This window comes from Eleutherodactylus coqui, chromosome 9, assembly GCF_035609145.1.
Source record: "Eleutherodactylus coqui strain aEleCoq1 chromosome 9, aEleCoq1.hap1, whole genome shotgun sequence".
In the NCBI taxonomy this organism is placed as follows: domain Eukaryota; kingdom Metazoa; phylum Chordata; class Amphibia; order Anura; family Eleutherodactylidae; genus Eleutherodactylus; species Eleutherodactylus coqui.
In genome coordinates this window covers 76,068,811-76,087,799 of record NC_089845.1, presented here as the reverse complement: position 1 = coordinate 76,087,799, position 18,989 = coordinate 76,068,811, and the positions used below count along the sequence as shown (strand labels likewise).

The following is an 18,989-nucleotide window of genomic DNA, read 5'->3' as shown; positions in this document are numbered from 1 at the left end:
GAAGGTAGCCAGTTTAAATTGAAGCTACAGATGTTCCTGTCCTAATCATTGTTGCAATTCCCTATTTTCCCTTCTTTATGATATAAAAATGTTTTCTGAGATATAATAGTGGAATACAAAGGAGAGGACACGGCTTAAAGCAGTCTGAAGCATCTCCTTTAGGCGACGTACACGCAGCAGATTTTCCACAGCAGAGAATCCACTGCTGATCTTGGTGTAGATCTGCATTAAAAATCTGCAACAAATTTATGTCAAAATCTGCATGTGGATTTTAGCACAGATTTTGGGATGTGGATTTTACACTCATTTGAAAAGGGGAAATCTTCGCAGAAAATCCACAGCATGAATTCACATGCCGCAGATTTAAAATCCACACCGCAGGTCGATTTATGCCACATATTTGTTTCTTGTGGTATGCACACTGCCGGTAATGTATTTTCTGCAGCTAATTTCACTGCAGGAAATCTACAACTGTTCTGCTATGTGTGAACATTCTCAGTTGTATTAATTGATTGGGCATACTCAGTTAAAGGGCCACTCCAGTGAAAACACATTTTTCCATTCCTGCCTTTCTTTCCTGTCATACTCCGGATGTCTCCCATGTATATTGCAGTCACTTCCATGCAGTGCAGCCTCCGGTTTCTTTCTGCTCACTTTCTCTATGCTTTAACACTCCCATGATGCATCAGCACAGCATCACATGACCAAGTATTGCTAGTACCATCTCTACCTGCTGGGAGGACAGTGTCAATACCTTATGTATTCTATATTCACCCAAATAAACTACAGACCATAATTATAGCCAGCTGTGCTCTCCTTCTCGATAACTGTGAGAGGAGCTTCTAATCATCATCTGTAACTGTGATATGAGTTTATTTAGTCTCAGGTAGTCAAAATGAGATCACATGACCCATCTAAAGGGACTGACTCCAGGAAATTTCAGATGGAAAGGAATAACTAACCTAGGTGATACTAGATAACATGTATATACTGGGGGATAGTTATATAAAGCATGATTATTTTTTTTTTTGACGGAGTAGCCATTAAAATAAAGTGCTTTATGTCTGTATGTGACAGTTAGCTGTACCTGTAAATGCTTCTAAATGTTTTATCACAGCTGGCAGAAGATCTTACAGATCCAAGCGATTACGTTTTTTTCCTATCTGCGATGATGAACCTAGACAAACAAGTTAAAACCTGGAATTGTTGACTCTGTGTTATGTGAGGGCCCTGGAGATATCGATGTGCTGGAGCAAGCGTTTAACATGCTGCCATTTTATAGATTGGATCAAACTTACATAGAACTGCATGGCTGAACAAACACTGATCCCCGTAATCTGCAGTTTTTCCAAAGTTAAGAAGTTGACCTTTTTAGTGTGCAGTAAATGAGTACATAGGAATATGTGAAGCTTCCAGTACAGTGATTGTATCCATGTACAGGCATTGTTGGTTCTGCACAATTTAACCTCTGTACAAGAGGAAAACTATTCTGTTTTGAAACTGTGAACTCCTCATGCATAAATGTTATATATAACAAATGGCTTTATAATCACAGTCAGAGGCAGATGTTACATTATATATCCTATTACCATTATCTGTGATGGCACTAAATAGACTAAAATGGTCATTGAAAGACATTAAGATGTATGGTTTAAGGTTTGAAACGAAGGTCACAATATTTCCAGGACTTAATGTTTCAAGACTTACGAGAACACTGAAAACTGGAAAAGTACCCTGATAAGAGTCCAGCTGCAAATTTTATTTTTGTGCCTAAATCTGAAACATGAAAACGTAAATCATCGTTTGCTTGACTATTCTGTGTAAAGAAGAGTCAACTACTATCTTGTCTTCATCACTTATTATTTTAATCACTACAAAGGGAGAAATAGCTACTATGTTTCCCCCAAAATAAGACCTACCCTGAAAATAAGCCCTGGCCTAATTTTGAGGCAGGCTTGAAATAGAAGTCCTACCCCGAAAATAAGTCCTAGTTACACTACATTGAAAAAATAAATAAATAATACATTACCTAGCAGGCTCGGTTCAGGTCCCTCCCGCTGCTCTCTAGCAGGTTTGGTGCAGTTCAGAGCGATTCCCACAGTCCTCAGTCGCTTGGACAACATCACCCTCTGGTAACGGGATTCATAGATCCCACCTCCAGAAAGCAATGGCTGTGATTGGTTCTTCAGTCACCGCTCAGCCAATCAATGCAGCGCTGAATGAACCAATGTGGTGGCTGTAATTGGCCGTGACTGAGCCAATTTATAAATCCCTTCCCTACAATGTGATGGCTGTTGATTGGTTTATCCAGCGCTGCATTGATTGGCTCAGCAGCGGTGGGAGAACCAATTACAGCCATCACATTGGTTCATCCAGCGTTGCATTGATTGGCTAAGCAGCGATCGAAAAACCAATCACGGCAATCGCTTTCTGGAGGCGGTATTTAGGAATCCCATAGCCAGGAAGTCATGTTGTATGAGTGGCTGAGGACGGGGAAAGCGCTTGGAGCTGTGGAGAGCGGCGGGAGGAACGTGGACTGCGCTTGCTTGGTAAGTATAATAAGACCTCTCCCGAAAATTAGACCTAGCTCCTCTTTTGGGGCAAAAATTAATATAAGACAGGGTATTGCTGCTCATTTTCACACAGCCGTTCAGGCTGTTCGGTTCTATAACCTAGACTCACCATCCTGATGATGCGGTCACTGCATTAAGGACCGCGGAAATGCGTAGATGGTGTTAGCCAGCCTAAGATAGCCTTATTGTTGTGCTTGACATGCCACAGATGTCCACATCATTGTATATCGGGCTATCTATGCTTAAATGGTGATAGTGAATGCAGCAGTTACTGACAAAGAGGGTTCATTATATATCTTATTGAACCCTCTTCAGTTCAGCTGCTCGTAGCTGCTGGTGATTATAAAATCTCACAAACAGCGGCATTCATCTTTAGTGAAGCAGTGATCAGCTGTTTTTATTAGCTGCACTCAGCAGTGTTTAGTCCATGTGACAGGGTCTTATGAGTTAATGACCCTGGTCTAAGACTCTCCGCTGTGTCTGTCCCTAATGGGAATGTGGTAAAATAAAAGGAACGTTTGGTGCTGTAATATGTCCTTGCACCATTTAACTCCTAGTTACAGACCACTCAGCGCTGCAGTCTATTTGCCAGCTTTTATATAAACTAGATAAACACGCTAAATGACGTCAGTCAAGCGAGTCACTATATAGATGAAATTAGTGACCGTGTTTACTATAGCTGGTTATCGCATCAGGGTATAATCCACCATAATAGGGGATATACCACATAGTATATACCTGATCGATGCTATATTTCCTGGGCATTAATATATGCCTCAATACTCTGCCAGACGGGGGTTACATTTATTATTCTGGCCTTTACCCATTTATCGGCTCCAACGTATAAATACAGAAAATATAACCTACATTGTGCTTTGTTAGCCCTTGTGGCCATTTATACACGTGGAGCTGTACACAACCATAATATATATCTCGACCCATGCACCAACAATATAGATTGGGTCATTGTGGTTGTGGAGTTAGAACCTAGCGCATCATCTGGTATATACTTATATGGACTTACTACTGTTAGAATATCTACTTGTCCAGTAGGAGTGTAACTGGAATAAGAGTCCACGCCTTTTATACATTTTTATTTTTATCTTTACCTAATAAAAGTTATATTTTAGTGATTCCCTCGGTGATAGGGTATTTTTGGGGAAACACGGTACCATGCAAAACACATGGCCCAGAGGCTTGTCCAGGTTACAATACTAGTATATAGCTTCTATGTGGCAGGACTGAGCTGAAGGCTCAAAATTATAATCTTCTGCCTATACAGGTATTAACAATCTAATTTATCTGCAACATATGGATACAATAACATTACATTGCACTTATATGGGAATATTGGAAACATTTGTAAAGTTCATCTCCTTTTTTTCAGCTTTGTCCGCAGTACTGGCCAGAGAATGGAGTGCATAGGCATGGGCCCATTCAAGTGGAATTTGTATCTGCTGACCTAGAAGAAGACATCATAAGCCGAATATTTAGGATTTATAATGCTGCACGGGTGAAAATTGACAAAACTTTACTTTATATGTATTAGATATTATATGCATTAACAATTCCATAGGAATCACATATCACACCTATTTCTAGAATTTTCCTTGGCACAATACTAACACCAAACAGTTGCTGTGTTACTGGGATTTTATTTTCCTAACTTAGCATATCAGCTCTCTGGGGTCATAAAACCCATTCTTAAGGGCACATTTCCCATCTATGTGCTATCTAAGAACAGCACATGGGATCTATTACAGCCAACTGGACTGTTCATACAGGCGTTTTGCACACGCACCGATTCATATGCAAAGAATCACAGTGTTTCCTATTCTGATCCTTGGGTCAGGAATGATATATTTTCTCCTTTAGGGAGAACACCTAAAAGGTGAGTAAGAAGACTTATAAGGCCATTCATACTCCTCTGGGTAATATGCAAATAAGGGAGATGAAATAATACCTCTTCAGCACCACCTACTGGAAGTAGAAGCTGAGTGAGTGAGTGAGTGAGTGAGTGAGATACTGCCTTCCAATAGGTGGCGCTACAGAGGTATTGTTCCATCTCTGTTATTTGCATTCTGATCCTTATCACGGACCAGAATCCGACATGCAATGTCCACTGCCCATACGTCTCAGACGCAACTCACATATGCTTTTGTGAATGAGTCCTTACCCTTCAGTAAGGTAAATAAAATCGCCACTGACCACCACTCTTCCTTGGTGCCCACTCAATCAAATATACAGACAAACAATAGAAACCCAAATTTCCAGTTTTACAGCTATATTAATCTATACCTAATACTTCAGCTGTCATACTGGCTATTACCAGCAAGAAGTATGATTATGGAGGAAGATCTAGGACTAAATGTTTGTACTGAGGAATGCTTCCACACTTTTCACACATGACCCCTCTTTCGATTGTAAGAAGAAAAATATTATACCTAATTGGTTTTCTGTTGTGATTTCAGCCTCAAGACGGTTATAGAATGGTTCAGCAGTTCCAGTTTCTGGGCTGGCCAATGTATAGAGACACTCCGGTATCAAAACGGTCTTTTCTAAAGCTAATTCGCCAAGTAGACAAGTGGCAAGAAGAATACAATGGAGGAGAAGGTCGAACAGTTGTACACTGCCTGTAAGTGGTGCAAAAACAAAGCATTTTGTAGCTATTGTGCACAATATTATGACTGTATACGTGTCATTTAGTTAAATAAGAATGCAGTTATTAGTGTTTAGATTACTGTGGGACATAAGAATTAGGTTTGTTTGGATCTGAAATCCTTTCACACGAAGCATATCAAATCAATCAGTATTTAATATTCATTCCGTACTTTTGTGCACCCTACTGCCACTTTCACCTAATGAGTTATAACTGTGCCCTCCTAACAGAAGATGTTCCTACAGGTATTTCTTTCATTATGTTGCCAGTCAAAGAAACCCCAATGGTGTCACCAGCAGTTACCTGTCTTAGTGTTCTTTTGCCCTCACTGAGGGCCGATTAAATTAGCAGGTGGATCAGCACTCATTAGTTTAACATTTACATACCGCCATTATCATGCAGCTGTTTGTAGGGACGTTCATTCTGGCGATCATTTGTATAAACCACTTGACATTATTGTCAGTAGCACATCTCTGTTTGCATGAAGCAATGCATTGCTGACAAATGGTAATTTCCATGACCACATAAAAGATGCGATGAATGACAAAACTGCATTTTATCTTTTGTCTTCAATTACTGGGTGGCAGGAAGTGGATCCGCTTTGCCACACATTAATTTGTATTAGGGCTAGTTCTGTAGGCAGTACTTGGGAAATCCCAGGTTTTTACCCTTAACCCCTCCAAGTGGGATTTGGTCTTCACTGTGGGGCCCCTAAGCCATTAGTCACAGAAATCATATCAGTTGTAGGCAGCTGATCAAGGCTGAGATGTGGTACATGAGGGTGGGAACAGATATATAACCAGAAGACAAGCCAAGTTCGGGGCTGGGAGCATTAACTTCAGTAGGTCAGGCATAGCAGAAGAGGTGCAGTGCGGTAATATAGGCAAGGCACACAGCAGACAAATAGTGTGGTCCAATCACATAGCCGAGGTCAGGAGTACAGAAGTCGGGATAGTCAGAATCAGGCCAGGAGTCAGATAGCCAGAAAATCACTCTAATTGCTAACAGCAGACTTACACAACTGGGATGACCAAATTGCTTGGGCATCCTCAATAGAGGGGAATGCCTAATATAGCCAGAGGTGACTTGATTGGTGGAGGACATGCTACGGGATTTACACAGGCCCTTATAAATCAAGGGGCAAGAATGATAAAAGCCCTACAAGCAGAAACTAGAGGGCTTGCAGCAGTGAGGACGTGGTCTGCAACATGGGAAGAAGGATTTTTTTATCAAGTGAATCTAATATAGCTAAGGCCGGATTCACATCTGCCCATGGAACCTCCAGTCAAAGGTTCCGTCGCAGATTCGACACAAAATACTGGAAGAAATAGTGCTGCATGCACGCTTTCTCTTTCGGTAAAATCTTGGGAAGCTGAACGGATACCGAACGGACCCCATTCTAGTCAATGGGGTCTGTTCAGCGCTGTTCGGTTCCGTTATAAGACGGCCCCGTTCGGCCAGGGGATTCCCCCTTCTTACTCCCTGAATGGAGCAGGAAAGCTGAATTCCCTGTACAGATGTGAAAACAGCTTACAGGAGAAATTTCTGAGATGAGATCTGAAATAATTAAATTACATAAGCAAGGGGAAAGGAAAAGTAAAATATAAGAAAAACTGGAGAAAACGAGGGTCCAAAACTGAAGTTAAATAAATAAATAAAAAGTTTAGAGACTCCAACCAGTCAACAACTAAGAGACTGACTATGGCCGCCTGCACACGGGCGGAAATCCCGCGGCGGGATTTCCGCCGCTCAAAGCCTGTATAGGAGTGCATTACAATACGCACTCCTATGCAGACAGCCGTGGTTTGGCCGTGCGAAATCTCGCGCGGCAAACAAACCGCGGCATGTCCTATTTTTGTGCGGGGCTCGCAGAGCCTCGCACAGAAACGTCACTCACCCGGCTGCCGGCTCCGGTCTGCGCATGCGCCGGCTGCCCAGCAGCCGGCACATGAAAGAGCCGGGGCCGGCGGGCGCGGGTGAGTACGCGCTCGTCTCTGCAGGCGCTCGGGTCGGGTCTCGCAGCGAGAATTCTCGCCGCCGGATCCGACCCGCTCGTCTGCAGGCGGCCTACTTCTATGAGAATATATTGTAATCATTCATAGGTTGGAAATCAATTCGGGTGACACATATTCTTTAATGTTAACTATTGATAATTGTAGGTAAAACTTTTAATGTCCATCTATGAGGTCAATAATCTGCCATATTATAGAGCACACTTGCTATGTTCTACTCTGACTTCAGTCACTAACAGACAAACTGAACCTGTGTGTGACATATGAGTTTGAGTCCATATGCCTGTTTGGTAATGGCTCGTCCACATGAGTCCATCCATGTGAGCAAGGCCATATGTACAGGCAAGTGCATTATGAATAACCCAGACCCAAATAAGCAAGAAGGCGCCATGTTTAGCTGACGTAATATCAAATTCACTGTAGCTATTCAGACATAAGTATCCCCAGATCCGGACTCTGTCATGACTTCACAGATACATAGAGAATTGGCCTAGCGGTTTAACTTCAGTATAATCCAGCTGAAGGTGTGTCATTCCCATTTTCACCATTTATTGTTGCTTTAACCCTTTCCAATCCAATTTGTATCCTGGTTTTCCTAGGGGGCTTACTCTTTTTCTGCCGTTATACAACGGCGCTATTTGCTGGCTAAATCCAGTACTGCATGAGGTGACACGTTGGATAGGCTCCGACAGCAGAGAGGCTGGCAATATACAGTAAGAAAATCCCGACGGATGTCTTCCAACATTGGAGCTCTACAGCCTTAAATCATAATGTCTTCAGAGGTCAGACAGTGGATTGGAAAGGGTTAAAACACAGGAATTTATCTTTACACAAGGTTCATTTTGAATATAATATCCATTTCAATATATTTAGTCATCGGCATTCTTAAACAGATAACTTTACCATGAAGATGTTCCGTCTGCTTTATACAAGTGATGCATAAATTGCACAAGAGACGGCGCCTCCAGACGATTCTCTGACTATCAGCAGGAAGCCCCTTCAGCATCTCCTATTGTTCCATGTAAATCTCATGGATTATAAAACTGATTTTACATTTGAGAAGGCTCCATCAAGTTTGTATCCCTTAAGGTCAGATGTGACCTTTTAGTTGCATTGAAAGCTTTGAAACAAGCAGTGAATATGCTTGAAATCCCTTTCATGTAAGTGACTAACCTTCTAGTAAGATTGAAGTATGTTCTGGTTTGTTGAGGATGACTGAAGTAACCTTTAAAAATAGAAGTTTTAAAGGCGATTGTAATAGAGGTCTGACTGTGGAGACTCGGGCCTGGTATTTGACTGTTTGTGTGTCCTGATTAATATTTGGGACCTTCTACGTTACTAGTTGCAATATTCCTATTTCTTGATGTGGGATACATGGCTTTCTTGTGTGCAGATTTACAGTTAGGGTGGCAATATGACAAAAAATGATATATGTTCTATGGAAAGAATTCCTGATCTGTTCTCAATCCTTAACTTCAGCTGCCGATTCTTTGTAAAGGGGGTTTTATTGCCGCTTTCTACCCGCAGACCGCCGTTTGTAACCGCAGACATTAATTCTAAATCCAAAGGTCATCATTAAATTTATATGCTTATAGTTCCTCTGACTGCTTTGAACACCACTGACCATGGTAATCCATGTCACATTATTCATCTAAAGTAAAGTTCAACCTCCCGAGTCACTTTAATATGATGGGAAATTGTACTATCAAGAATTTCTCAAAGGGGTTTTTGAGGATTTATCATTGACGGCCCGTCCTGAGAACAGGGCATCGTTATGTGATTGGTGGAAGTCCAAAGCATTTAGAACTAAGGGGCTGGGGGGGCACCACCTTCCCTGCTGTACCAACACGGTAAAGCTCACATCTATAGTCTTGCATCTGAACCACAGATCATTCATTTGATTGGGGCTGAGCTGCAGTATCAGAGACATGGACAGAGCTATGTTGGGTACTGCAATGGAGGTGCCCCATTATTCTGTAGATCAGTTGGGTTCCAGAGGTCAGAACGCCATAGATAATACATTGATGGCCTATCCTAGGGATGGTTTATTAATGTTGAATTTAGGAAAACCCTTTTGATATACTTCCATAGCATGGGAAATCAAGGATAGCAATTAGTGACTAATCAAATCCCCCTATGTTCCCCCAGTGATGTGAACATAATGCAGGTGTACTTTATAGTGCCTGTATTCTGTGAATTTAGGCAATAGAGGAGATGCAATGTGCTAATGCTTATCATTACAAGGGTGGCCTAAAGGCCCATTTGGACACAACAAGTATCGCTCAAAATTCGCCCAAAATCCATCTTTTGAGCGATAATCGTTGTGTCTAACTGCACTGATATCGTGCAGCTTTTGTTAAGCCGTTGCTGATCGATGATCTTTCAGCATGCTGAAAGATCAGCGATCAGTTATCAGGAGATCACAGCGGGACACAGTTGATACTATTGTTTCAGCTGTATCCCGCTCCGTGAACACAGGTGGGGTATGAAGAACAGAGCGGTCCAGCTGTGTTCTTCATACCCCGCTCGGAGTGCTCGGCTGTATAACAGCTGGGCGCTCCAAGCAGAGAACAGCTGGATGCAGAAGATATGCGGCCCCACTTGTCTTCTGCATCTCCCGCTCGGAGCGCAAGGTGATCGCTCAACGTTTGAGTGATCAACTTGCACTGTAAATGCACACAAAAGACATCTTTTGAGCGATAATCATTGTGTCCAAATGGGCCTTTACACAGGACGACTGTTAGTTGCATAAGCACCGAATAGTAGTCCCAATGACTTATCACAAAGGGGTGATAGTTGTTCAGCGGAGTGTACTGGACATCTCTTCCAGCCTGACCACCTCCATTCACTGTAAACAGGCAGTCGTTCAAAAATGAGCAACTGCCTATTTGCAGAAAGTCGCCTACTAGTCTCTTAGTTTCAGGGAGCTGAAATGAGCCGGCTAGCAACTACTGAGTTATTTTCTCGCTTAGCCCCCTGTCATGTGCCACGAGACAATGATGGCTCATTCAAACGGGCGTTTTTTGTGCACATTTTTTTTGCGCAAAATGCATGCATAAAAAATTCGCATGACCGAAGTACACGCCATGCTGAAAAAAATCGCGCAGTGTGGCGTGTTCTAAAGAACACAATAGCAGGCAATGGCAAGTCCTGCATTTTTGAGAATATTCTTTGGAAACGCAGATAGCCGCATTTTAAAATACGATGTCCTATAATTTGCCTCGCAGGCTTTTTTGTGCATGTGAAAAAAGCCAGACATGTGACCCCTGCCATTGAAAAGCATTGGTTCTAATAGATGCAAATCGCAAACGCAGAAAACATGTGCAGCAAACAAACGCCCGTCTGACTGAGCCTTTATTGCTGAAAATCGCTTTCAAGCTATTTTCTGGCAGATAGTTGTCCCATATATATACAGGCAGATAACTCGGTCACTCGCTAAATCGTTCACTGTAACAGTGAATGAGAATGACTGAATGATTGGTAAGTAAAATGAAGGATTAGCGAATGAGCCAGCAGTGATTTTCATGCTGGCATTAAATAAACGATAAGGGCACGAATCAACATTCATCATTCAATCGTTGGCTGTGTTTACACTGAACGATTATCGTTCAAATTCAATTTCTTTGTTTTCGAACGACATTGTTCCGTGTGAACACACCTTAAGAGCTTTATTTTCCTTTTGCACAATGAAAGGTGTATATATTCTGCTGCCAGTAATGAAAGAAGAGTCACCTTTATCCATAAGTGTGGCATAAGGACCCAGTGTCCACTACCAACTGTATACACTTTTGTCAGAAAGTTGCAATAGATCAGTTTATTTCCACAATGTTCTTTATAAGGAGGATAAGCCAGATCAATAATGCATTGTTTGGTAGATAACCTCAGTAATCTGTTATTTTCTTGTACCTATAGGTCCTTCTACATGCAAAAATAATCTCTCAAAGGACTGAAAGATTGAAAGATTTGGCAATCTATTTTCACCATTAACACTTTATCATCTTGATTTTCATGTAAAAGGACCTGCAGGAGTTGTTTCCTAAGCCCAGCATGTGTGTAAACACATGCCCAGCTGTGCAAACAGCTGCTGGCACATTCCATTGTTCTCCTTGCAGCTAGTGTAAACATGCTGTGGCGAGAACATCCTGCAATCTTTTGAAAGATGAGCGAAATACATTTAAATGGAATGTTTTTGCTCAGTCTTTCAGCGACTTAATGATGGATTTTAAGTGAACTAAAATCCATTGTTCAAAGGAAAAGGGCACGATGACCGCATTTACACGTAGCAATTATTGCTTATTTTCGACTGTTGGGATGAATTCTGAGCAATAATCGTTGCGTGTAAAAAGGCCTTATGACTGGTCTTGTAAGCAGGTGTCTAAACAACGTGATACCATGCAAAGATAATTTTACACAATGTGATATAGGAATTTGTAGCTTATTTAGGTGAATACAGAATTCAATGGCTCAGTGCTCTCAGCAGGCAGAGATGGTACAAGCTGTAGCTGCTCATGTAATGCTGTGCTGTTGCATCAAAGAATTGATAGCACAGAATAGTGAAAATAAAAACAGAAATCTCAGCATCGGAATGATACCTGATAGGCATCAGACATGAGCTTACACTGCCTGGAAGTGACTGCAATGTACATAGGAGATGTCCAAAGTGTAACAGACAAAAAAGTGAAGGGTGCAGGGAAAAATGTGTTTCCACTATAGTAGCCCTTTAAGTATGGCCTAACTTTGGCCAATTAACATGGCAGATTCCACCATATGTATATTCAGCATGACCAACTGTGCATGTTAACTGTAAGGAGTAGAGGGGAAGGAATACAAGAAAGAAACCTAACCTGTCCAACCTTCTATGATCTAGATATTTACATGAATTATATGTAATTTATATATCAGCTGCTTCAGAATATCCTTTTGAAGAGATTTTCAAGAGCCACACATAGCGTCCGTACACCACTTAGGGTACATCAGTCTAGATCATATTAACAACTGTGGCTAAGGTACTAAATGTAATAACCTAGTTACATAAAATGTATTATTTACCTGCTGTTACTTAAAGTGACCCTCCGGTCCCAACTGGAGGGTGAGAATAATATTACTTGGTGTGCTTTCTGCTGTGGATCCGCTGGTTCCCAGACTCCTCTTTTGTCTTCAAAGATGGCTGCAATGCTTCTCTGACTGCATTGTGCTTTGGAAATGCATCGGTAGTCGAAGACATGACACATTGCCCATGAGCAGTGTTGGCCAACCTAAAACAGCATGAACGGTCTCAGACTACTGCTGCACACTACACATTGGATAGTGATAGGACCACTGCAGACATCTTGAAAGACAGAAGAGGGGAACGGGAATGGCAGATCCACAGCAGAACAGCACGAAAGGAGGGCGCCAGGTAATATGAATCCCCTCCTTCGATCTCGGGACAAATTTTGTCCCCAGGATCGGAAGGTCACTTTCTATTATAATTTACCTATCCTCCTACAAGACAACAGAGACTGCATAGTATTGATCATGTAGCGAATCCCTTTGCCCTAGCAATGCGTTATCGTAACTCCGCTAGAATATAAATTATGAAGCGCCATTTGTTTTAATTGTCACCAATTATGTAAACTGCAGCGATAAACATTACTCAGCATATGATGATTACATTTTACTGACAGTTTCCCTTGAGATCAATTATAGAGAATTCCTCAGGTTGGCAAGTTATGATGCCTAAACGACATGGTAGCAAGAGCACAGATTTCTATAGACGTATACTACTATAAAGCAGTCAATGATGTAACGTCCCCAAATAGTCCCAGTCTGTGGCCATCAGTCAGGTTACGTCTCTTCTAGGTGGCACATTTAGAATAAGGCGTGCAGAACCGAAGAGCACCTACGGGTTTTTAAGCTCTTGTGGCAGTGAAGGGATTGCGGCAACACAAAAGCACCCCGGGTATACCGGCTTGAATCACCTTTAGCTCTTCTTTTCACAGGAATGGAGGTGGTCGCAGTGGTACATTCTGTGCAATTAGCATCGTTTGTGAAATGCTTCAGCACCAGAGGGCAGTGGATGTTTTCCATGCTGTGAAGACACTTAGGAACAATAAGCCTAACATGGTGGACCTCTTGGTAAGTTTGCCTAATTATGTCACTGAATACAAATGTTTCATTATCTCAGCTGTAGCAGACATTCTTGTAGGTAGCAGAAATGCCTGACAACACGATGAGCATTTTCTCACCACAGGGATGGTGTATCCAAATCTAAAGACGGATCCTAAGGCATTGCAGAATTAATTTGAAGTTATAGACTATGAATGCAGTAACCCAGCATTCTAGCACAACAGAAACTTAATATTATGCTCTCCATACTATAAAGAACATGCAGACCCATTGCTATATCAATTATATAGTACTGATCATTATCATCTCTGCTTCTTCACTGCGCAGTCAGAAACACCACAGATACTGAATAAATACTTTGATTTCTGGAATCCAGAAAAGTTCTTAAATACCGTAAGAGAACTCTGGAGGGAGGCGAATGCTGGTACTTGACTCCAGCGGCTAGAAGTGGGTGAGAGAAGCAATGAGTTATGAAAAGATTAGCATTGGTTGACTACCAGGTCTGGAAGTGTTATTGGTAATGCTCACCTCAGGGAAGAAATAATGTAAAGGACTCTTTAATGGATAAATGAAGCTAAAACTTTTTAATTAGAGCTTCCCTTAAATTGTATACATTAGCGGAACTGGAATGTAACGGTCGTGGAATTGTCACACTGTTAACTTTTGGCAAATAAGTCGACATGAGGCGTTTGTGAATGCATTAGACTTCATCTGCACGGTCACTGAAGATAATGAAAAAAGGTAGACTGCATTCAGTATTATCTGATAGCCAGCAGACCTGTCATGTCGGACGGAAATCCTGTGGTTTGGCCGCACCGAAAAACCACAAGATTTCTGCGGGGCAAATGCAGCTTTAAAACCCGCGGCAAACTGCAGTTTTACCACTGGCATTCCGCTGTGGCTTTCTCTCCCCATAGAGAGGCCACAGCAGAAAAAAAAGAAAGAAATGACATGCTGCGGCTTTAAATTCTGCGTGACATCACCGATTCCACCAGGCTTTGCCGCGATGGATTGGCTGTCCTGTATGGGTGAGATTTTTGCAAAATCTCATCCACATGGCTGGCTTAACTTGGGTTAAAAAGCCGCAGGCAGAATTGCCGCAGCCATTCCGTCCCGTATGAACCCAGCCTTACGGTGCTGAGCAAAACTGAATGGAATTGATCAAAGCCCTCACTGAATAAATCTACAAGCTCCACCCCATAGATTTGTTCAGAGATAGATAAGCCCAATAGATTCATTTAAAGAGAAAAAAAAGTTACAAAAAACATTATTTTATTGACTCTTGTTATATTATATTATATTATAAAGGATTTATCCCATCAGGACAACACCTTTCCCATAAGCTGTATTAGTGTACATGAATAGTATAGATGGCCCGTGGTCTACTCAACAGGATCATATATCCCCGTTTATATTAATGGGTGTTATATAGTATGACAGTTACCGATAACACTTACTCAACCAATAAAGTGCTAATATTTTCATAACTCATTGCTTCTTTCACCCACTTTCAACCACTGGAGTCAACACGGGAATTCGCCTCCCTCCAGAGTTCCCTTATCGTATTTAGGAACTTTTCTGGATTCCAGAAATCAAAGCATTTGTTCCATTTCAGGGATGTTTCTGAAGCAGAATTGATAGTGATTAGAGATGAGCGAGCACCAAAATGCTCGGGTGCTCGTTACTCGGGATGAAAATTTCGCGATGCTCGAGGGTTCGTTTCGAGTAACGAACCCCATTGAAGTCAATGGGCGACCAGAGCATTTTTGTATTTCGCCGATGCTCGCTAAGGTTTCCATTTGTGAAAATCTGGGCAATTCAAGAAAGTGATGGGAACGACACAGCAACGGATAGGGCAGGCGAGGGGCTACATGTTGGGCTGCATCTCAAGTTCCCAGGTCCCACTATTAAGCCACAATAGCGGCAAGAGTGGGCCCCCCCCCCCAACAACTTTTACTTCTGAAAAGCCCTCATTAGCAATGCATACCTTAGCTAAGCACCACACTACCTCCAACAAAGCACAATCACTGCCTGCATGACACTCCGCTGCCACTTCTCCTGGGTTACATGCTGCCCAACCCCCCCTACCCCCCCGCACGACACAGTGTCCACAGCACACACCAAAGTGTCCCTGCGTAGCCTTCAGCTGCACTCATGCCACGCCACCCTCATGTCTATTTATAAGTGCGTCTGCCATGAGGAGGAACCGCAGGCACACACTGCAGAGGGTTGGCACGGCTAGGCAGCGGCCCTCTTTAAAAGGGGCGGGGCGATAGCCCACAATGCTGTACAGAAGCAATGAGAAATCCAATCCTGTGCCACCTCCATCAGGAGCTGCACACGTGGGCATAGCAATGGGGAACCTATGTGCCACACACTATTCATTCTGTCAAGGTGTCTGCATGCCCCAGTCAGACCGCGGTTTTTTATAAATAGTCACAGGCAGGTACAAATCCGCAATGGGAATTCCGTGTGCACCCACAGCATTGGTGGCTCCCTGGAACCCACCGGCGGTACATAAATATATCCCATTGCAGTGCCCAGCACAGCTGATGTAATGTCATGTTAAATGCAGGTGGGCTTCGGCCCACACTGCATGCCCCAGTCAGACTGGGGTTCTTTAGAAGTAGACACATGCTGTTACAACTCCCTGTGGACCCACAGCATGGGTAGCTCCCTGGAACCCACCGGCGGTACATAAATATATCCCATTGCATAGCCCATCACAGCTGAGGTAATGTCATGTTAAATGCAGGTGGGCTTCGGCCCACACTGCATGCCCCAGTCAGACTGGGGTTCTTTAGAAGTGGACACATGCAGTTACAACTCCGTGTGGACCGACAGCATGGGTGGGTGCCAGGAAGCCACCGGCGGTACATAAATATATCCCATTGCATTGCCCATCACAGCTGAGGTAATGTCATGTTAAATGCAGGTGGGCTTCGGCCCACACTGCATGCCCCAGGCAGACTGGGGTTCTTTAGAAGTGGACACATGCAGTTACAACTCCGTGTGGACCGACAGCATGGGTGGGTCCCAGGAAGCCACCGGCGGTACATAAATATATCCCATTGCATTGCCCATCACAGCTGAGGTAACGTCCGATTAAATGCAGGTGGTCTTCGGCCCACACTGCATGCCCCAGTCTGACCAGAATTTTTAATACATAGACACTGGCAGGTACAAATCCCTAATGTGAAGTCCCTGTGGACACACAGCATGGGTGGCTCCCTGGAACCCACCGGCGGTACATAAATATATCCCATTGCAGTGCCCATCACAGCTGAGGTAATGTCATGTTTAATGCAGGTGGGCTTCGGCCCACACTGCATGCCCCAGTCAGACTGGGGTTCTTTAGAAGTGGACACATGCAGTTACAACTCCGTGTGGACCGACAGCATGGGTGGGTGCCAGGAAGCCACCGGCGGTACATAAATATATCCCATGGCATTGCCCTGCACAGCTGAGGTAACGTCAGATAAAATACAGGTGGGCTTCGGCCCACACTGCGTGCCCCAGTCAGACTGGGGTTCTTTAGAAGTGGACACATGCAGTTACAACTCCGTGTGGACCGACAGCATGGGTGGGTGCCAGGAAGCCACCGGCGGTACATAAATATATCCCATTGCATTGCCCTGCACAGCTGAGGTAACGTCAGATAAAATACAGGTGGGCTTCGGCCCACACTGCATGCCCCAGTCAGACCGGGGTTTTTAATACATAGACACAGGCAGGTACAACTCCCTAATGGGAGGTCCGTGTGGACCGACAGTATGGGTGGCTCCCTGGAACCCACTGGCGGTACAAAAATATATCCCATTGCAGTGCCCTGGACAGCAGAGCTAACGTCTGATTAAATAAAGGTGGGCTTCGGCCCAAACTGCATGCCCCAGTCAGGCTCGAGTTTTTTATAAGTTTACACAGGCACGTACATCTCCCTAATGGGAAGTCCATGGTCACCGACAGCATGGGTGGGTCCCAGGAAGCCACCGGCGGTACATAAATATATCCCATTGCAGTGCCCAGCACAGCTGAGGTAACGTCAGCTTTAATGCAGGTGGGCAAAAAATTAATTGGATTACACTGTAGGCGAGGGCCCAAAAAAATTGGTGTACCAACAGTACTAATGTACCTCAGAAAAATTGCCCATGCCCAACCAAGAGGGCAGGTGAAACCCATTAATCGCTTTGGTTAATGTGGCTTAATTTGTAACTAGGCCTGGAGGCAGCCCAGTTAAAATAGAAATTGCTTCAGGTGCAAGTTTCAACGCTTTAATGAGCATTGAAACGTATAAAAATTGTTTACAAAAATTATCTGACTGAGCCTTGTGGGCCTAAGAAAAATTGCCCGTTCGGCGTGATTACGTGAGGTTTCAGGAGGAGGAGCAAGAGGAGGAGGATGAATATTATACACAGATTGATGAAGCTAAAGGAGCCTACGTATTGTTTAGGTATCGCTGCTGTCCGCTGGTAGAGAAGAGAAGTCTGGGGAAATCCAGGCTTTGTTCATCTTGATGAGTGTAAGCCTGTCGGCACTGTCGGTTGACAGGCGGGTACGCTTATCCGTGATGATTCCCCCAGCCGCACTAAACACCCTCTCTGACAAGACGCTAGCCGCACGACAAGCAAGCACCTCCAGGGCATACAGCGTGAGTTCAGGCCACGTGTCCAGCTTCGACACCCAGTAGTTGTAGGGGACAGAGGCGTCACGGAGGACGGTCGTGCGATCGGCTACGTACTCCCTCACCATCCTTTTACAGTGCTCCCGCCGACTCAGCCTTGACTGGGGAGCGGTGACACAGTCTTGCTGGGGAGCCAGAAAGCTATCAAAGGCCTTAGAGAGTGTTCCCCTGCCTGTGCTGTACATGCTGCCTGGCCCTCGGAACTGCGCCTTCGGCCACTAGCGCTGTCGGATGGGAATTTTACCATCAGTTTGTCCGCCAGGGTCCTGTGGTATAGCATCACTCTCGAACCCCTTTCCTCTTCGGGTATGAGAGTGGAAAGGTTCTCCTTATACCGTGGGTCGAGCAGTGTGTACACCCAGTAATCCGTAGTGGCCAGAATGCGTGTAACGCGAGGGTCTCGAGAAAGGCATCCTGACATGAAGTCAGCCATGTGTGCCAGGGTACCTGTACGCAACACATGGCTGTCCTCACTAGGAAGATCACTTTCAGGATCCTCCTCCTCATCCTCCTCCTCAGGCCATACACGCTGAAAGGATAACCGGCAAGCAGCATGGGTACCCTCAGCAGTGGGCCAAGCTGTCTCTTCCCCCTCCTCCTCATCCTCCTCATGCTCCTCCTCCTCCTCAACGCGCTGAGATATAGACAGGAGGGTGCTCTGACTATCCAGCGACATACTGTCTTCCCCCACCTCCGTTTCCGAGCGCAAAGCGTCTGCCTTTATGCTTTGCTGGGAACTTCTCAAGAGGCATAGCAGAGGAATGGTGACGCTAATGATTGCAGCATCGCCGCTCACCATCTGGGTAGACTCCTCAAAGTTTCCAAGGACCTGGCAGATGTCTGCCAACCAGGCCCACTCTTCTGTAAAGAATTGAGGAGGCTGACTCCCACTGCGCCGCCCATGTTGGAGTTGGTATTCCACTATAGCTCTACGCTGCTCATAGAGCCTGGCCAAC

The 18,989-nt window shown here is 44.0% G+C and overlaps 1 protein-coding gene across 8 annotated transcripts in view; it reads left to right on the top strand.

Annotated features, from left to right (window-relative positions):
* The window catches only part of PTPRM (protein tyrosine phosphatase receptor type M), a 665,244-nt gene that overhangs the window by 636,822 nt on the left and 9,433 nt on the right, over positions 1-18,989 (top strand). For all 8 annotated transcript variants that reach the window (XM_066579573.1, XM_066579570.1, XM_066579568.1 and 5 more), the window contains 3 exons: positions 3,961-4,086; positions 5,045-5,208; positions 13,226-13,361. In XM_066579573.1, the coding sequence (XP_066435670.1) occupies positions 3,961-4,086; positions 5,045-5,208; positions 13,226-13,361 (426 nt within the window). The remainder of the gene's footprint in view (positions 1-3,960; positions 4,087-5,044; positions 5,209-13,225; positions 13,362-18,989) is intronic.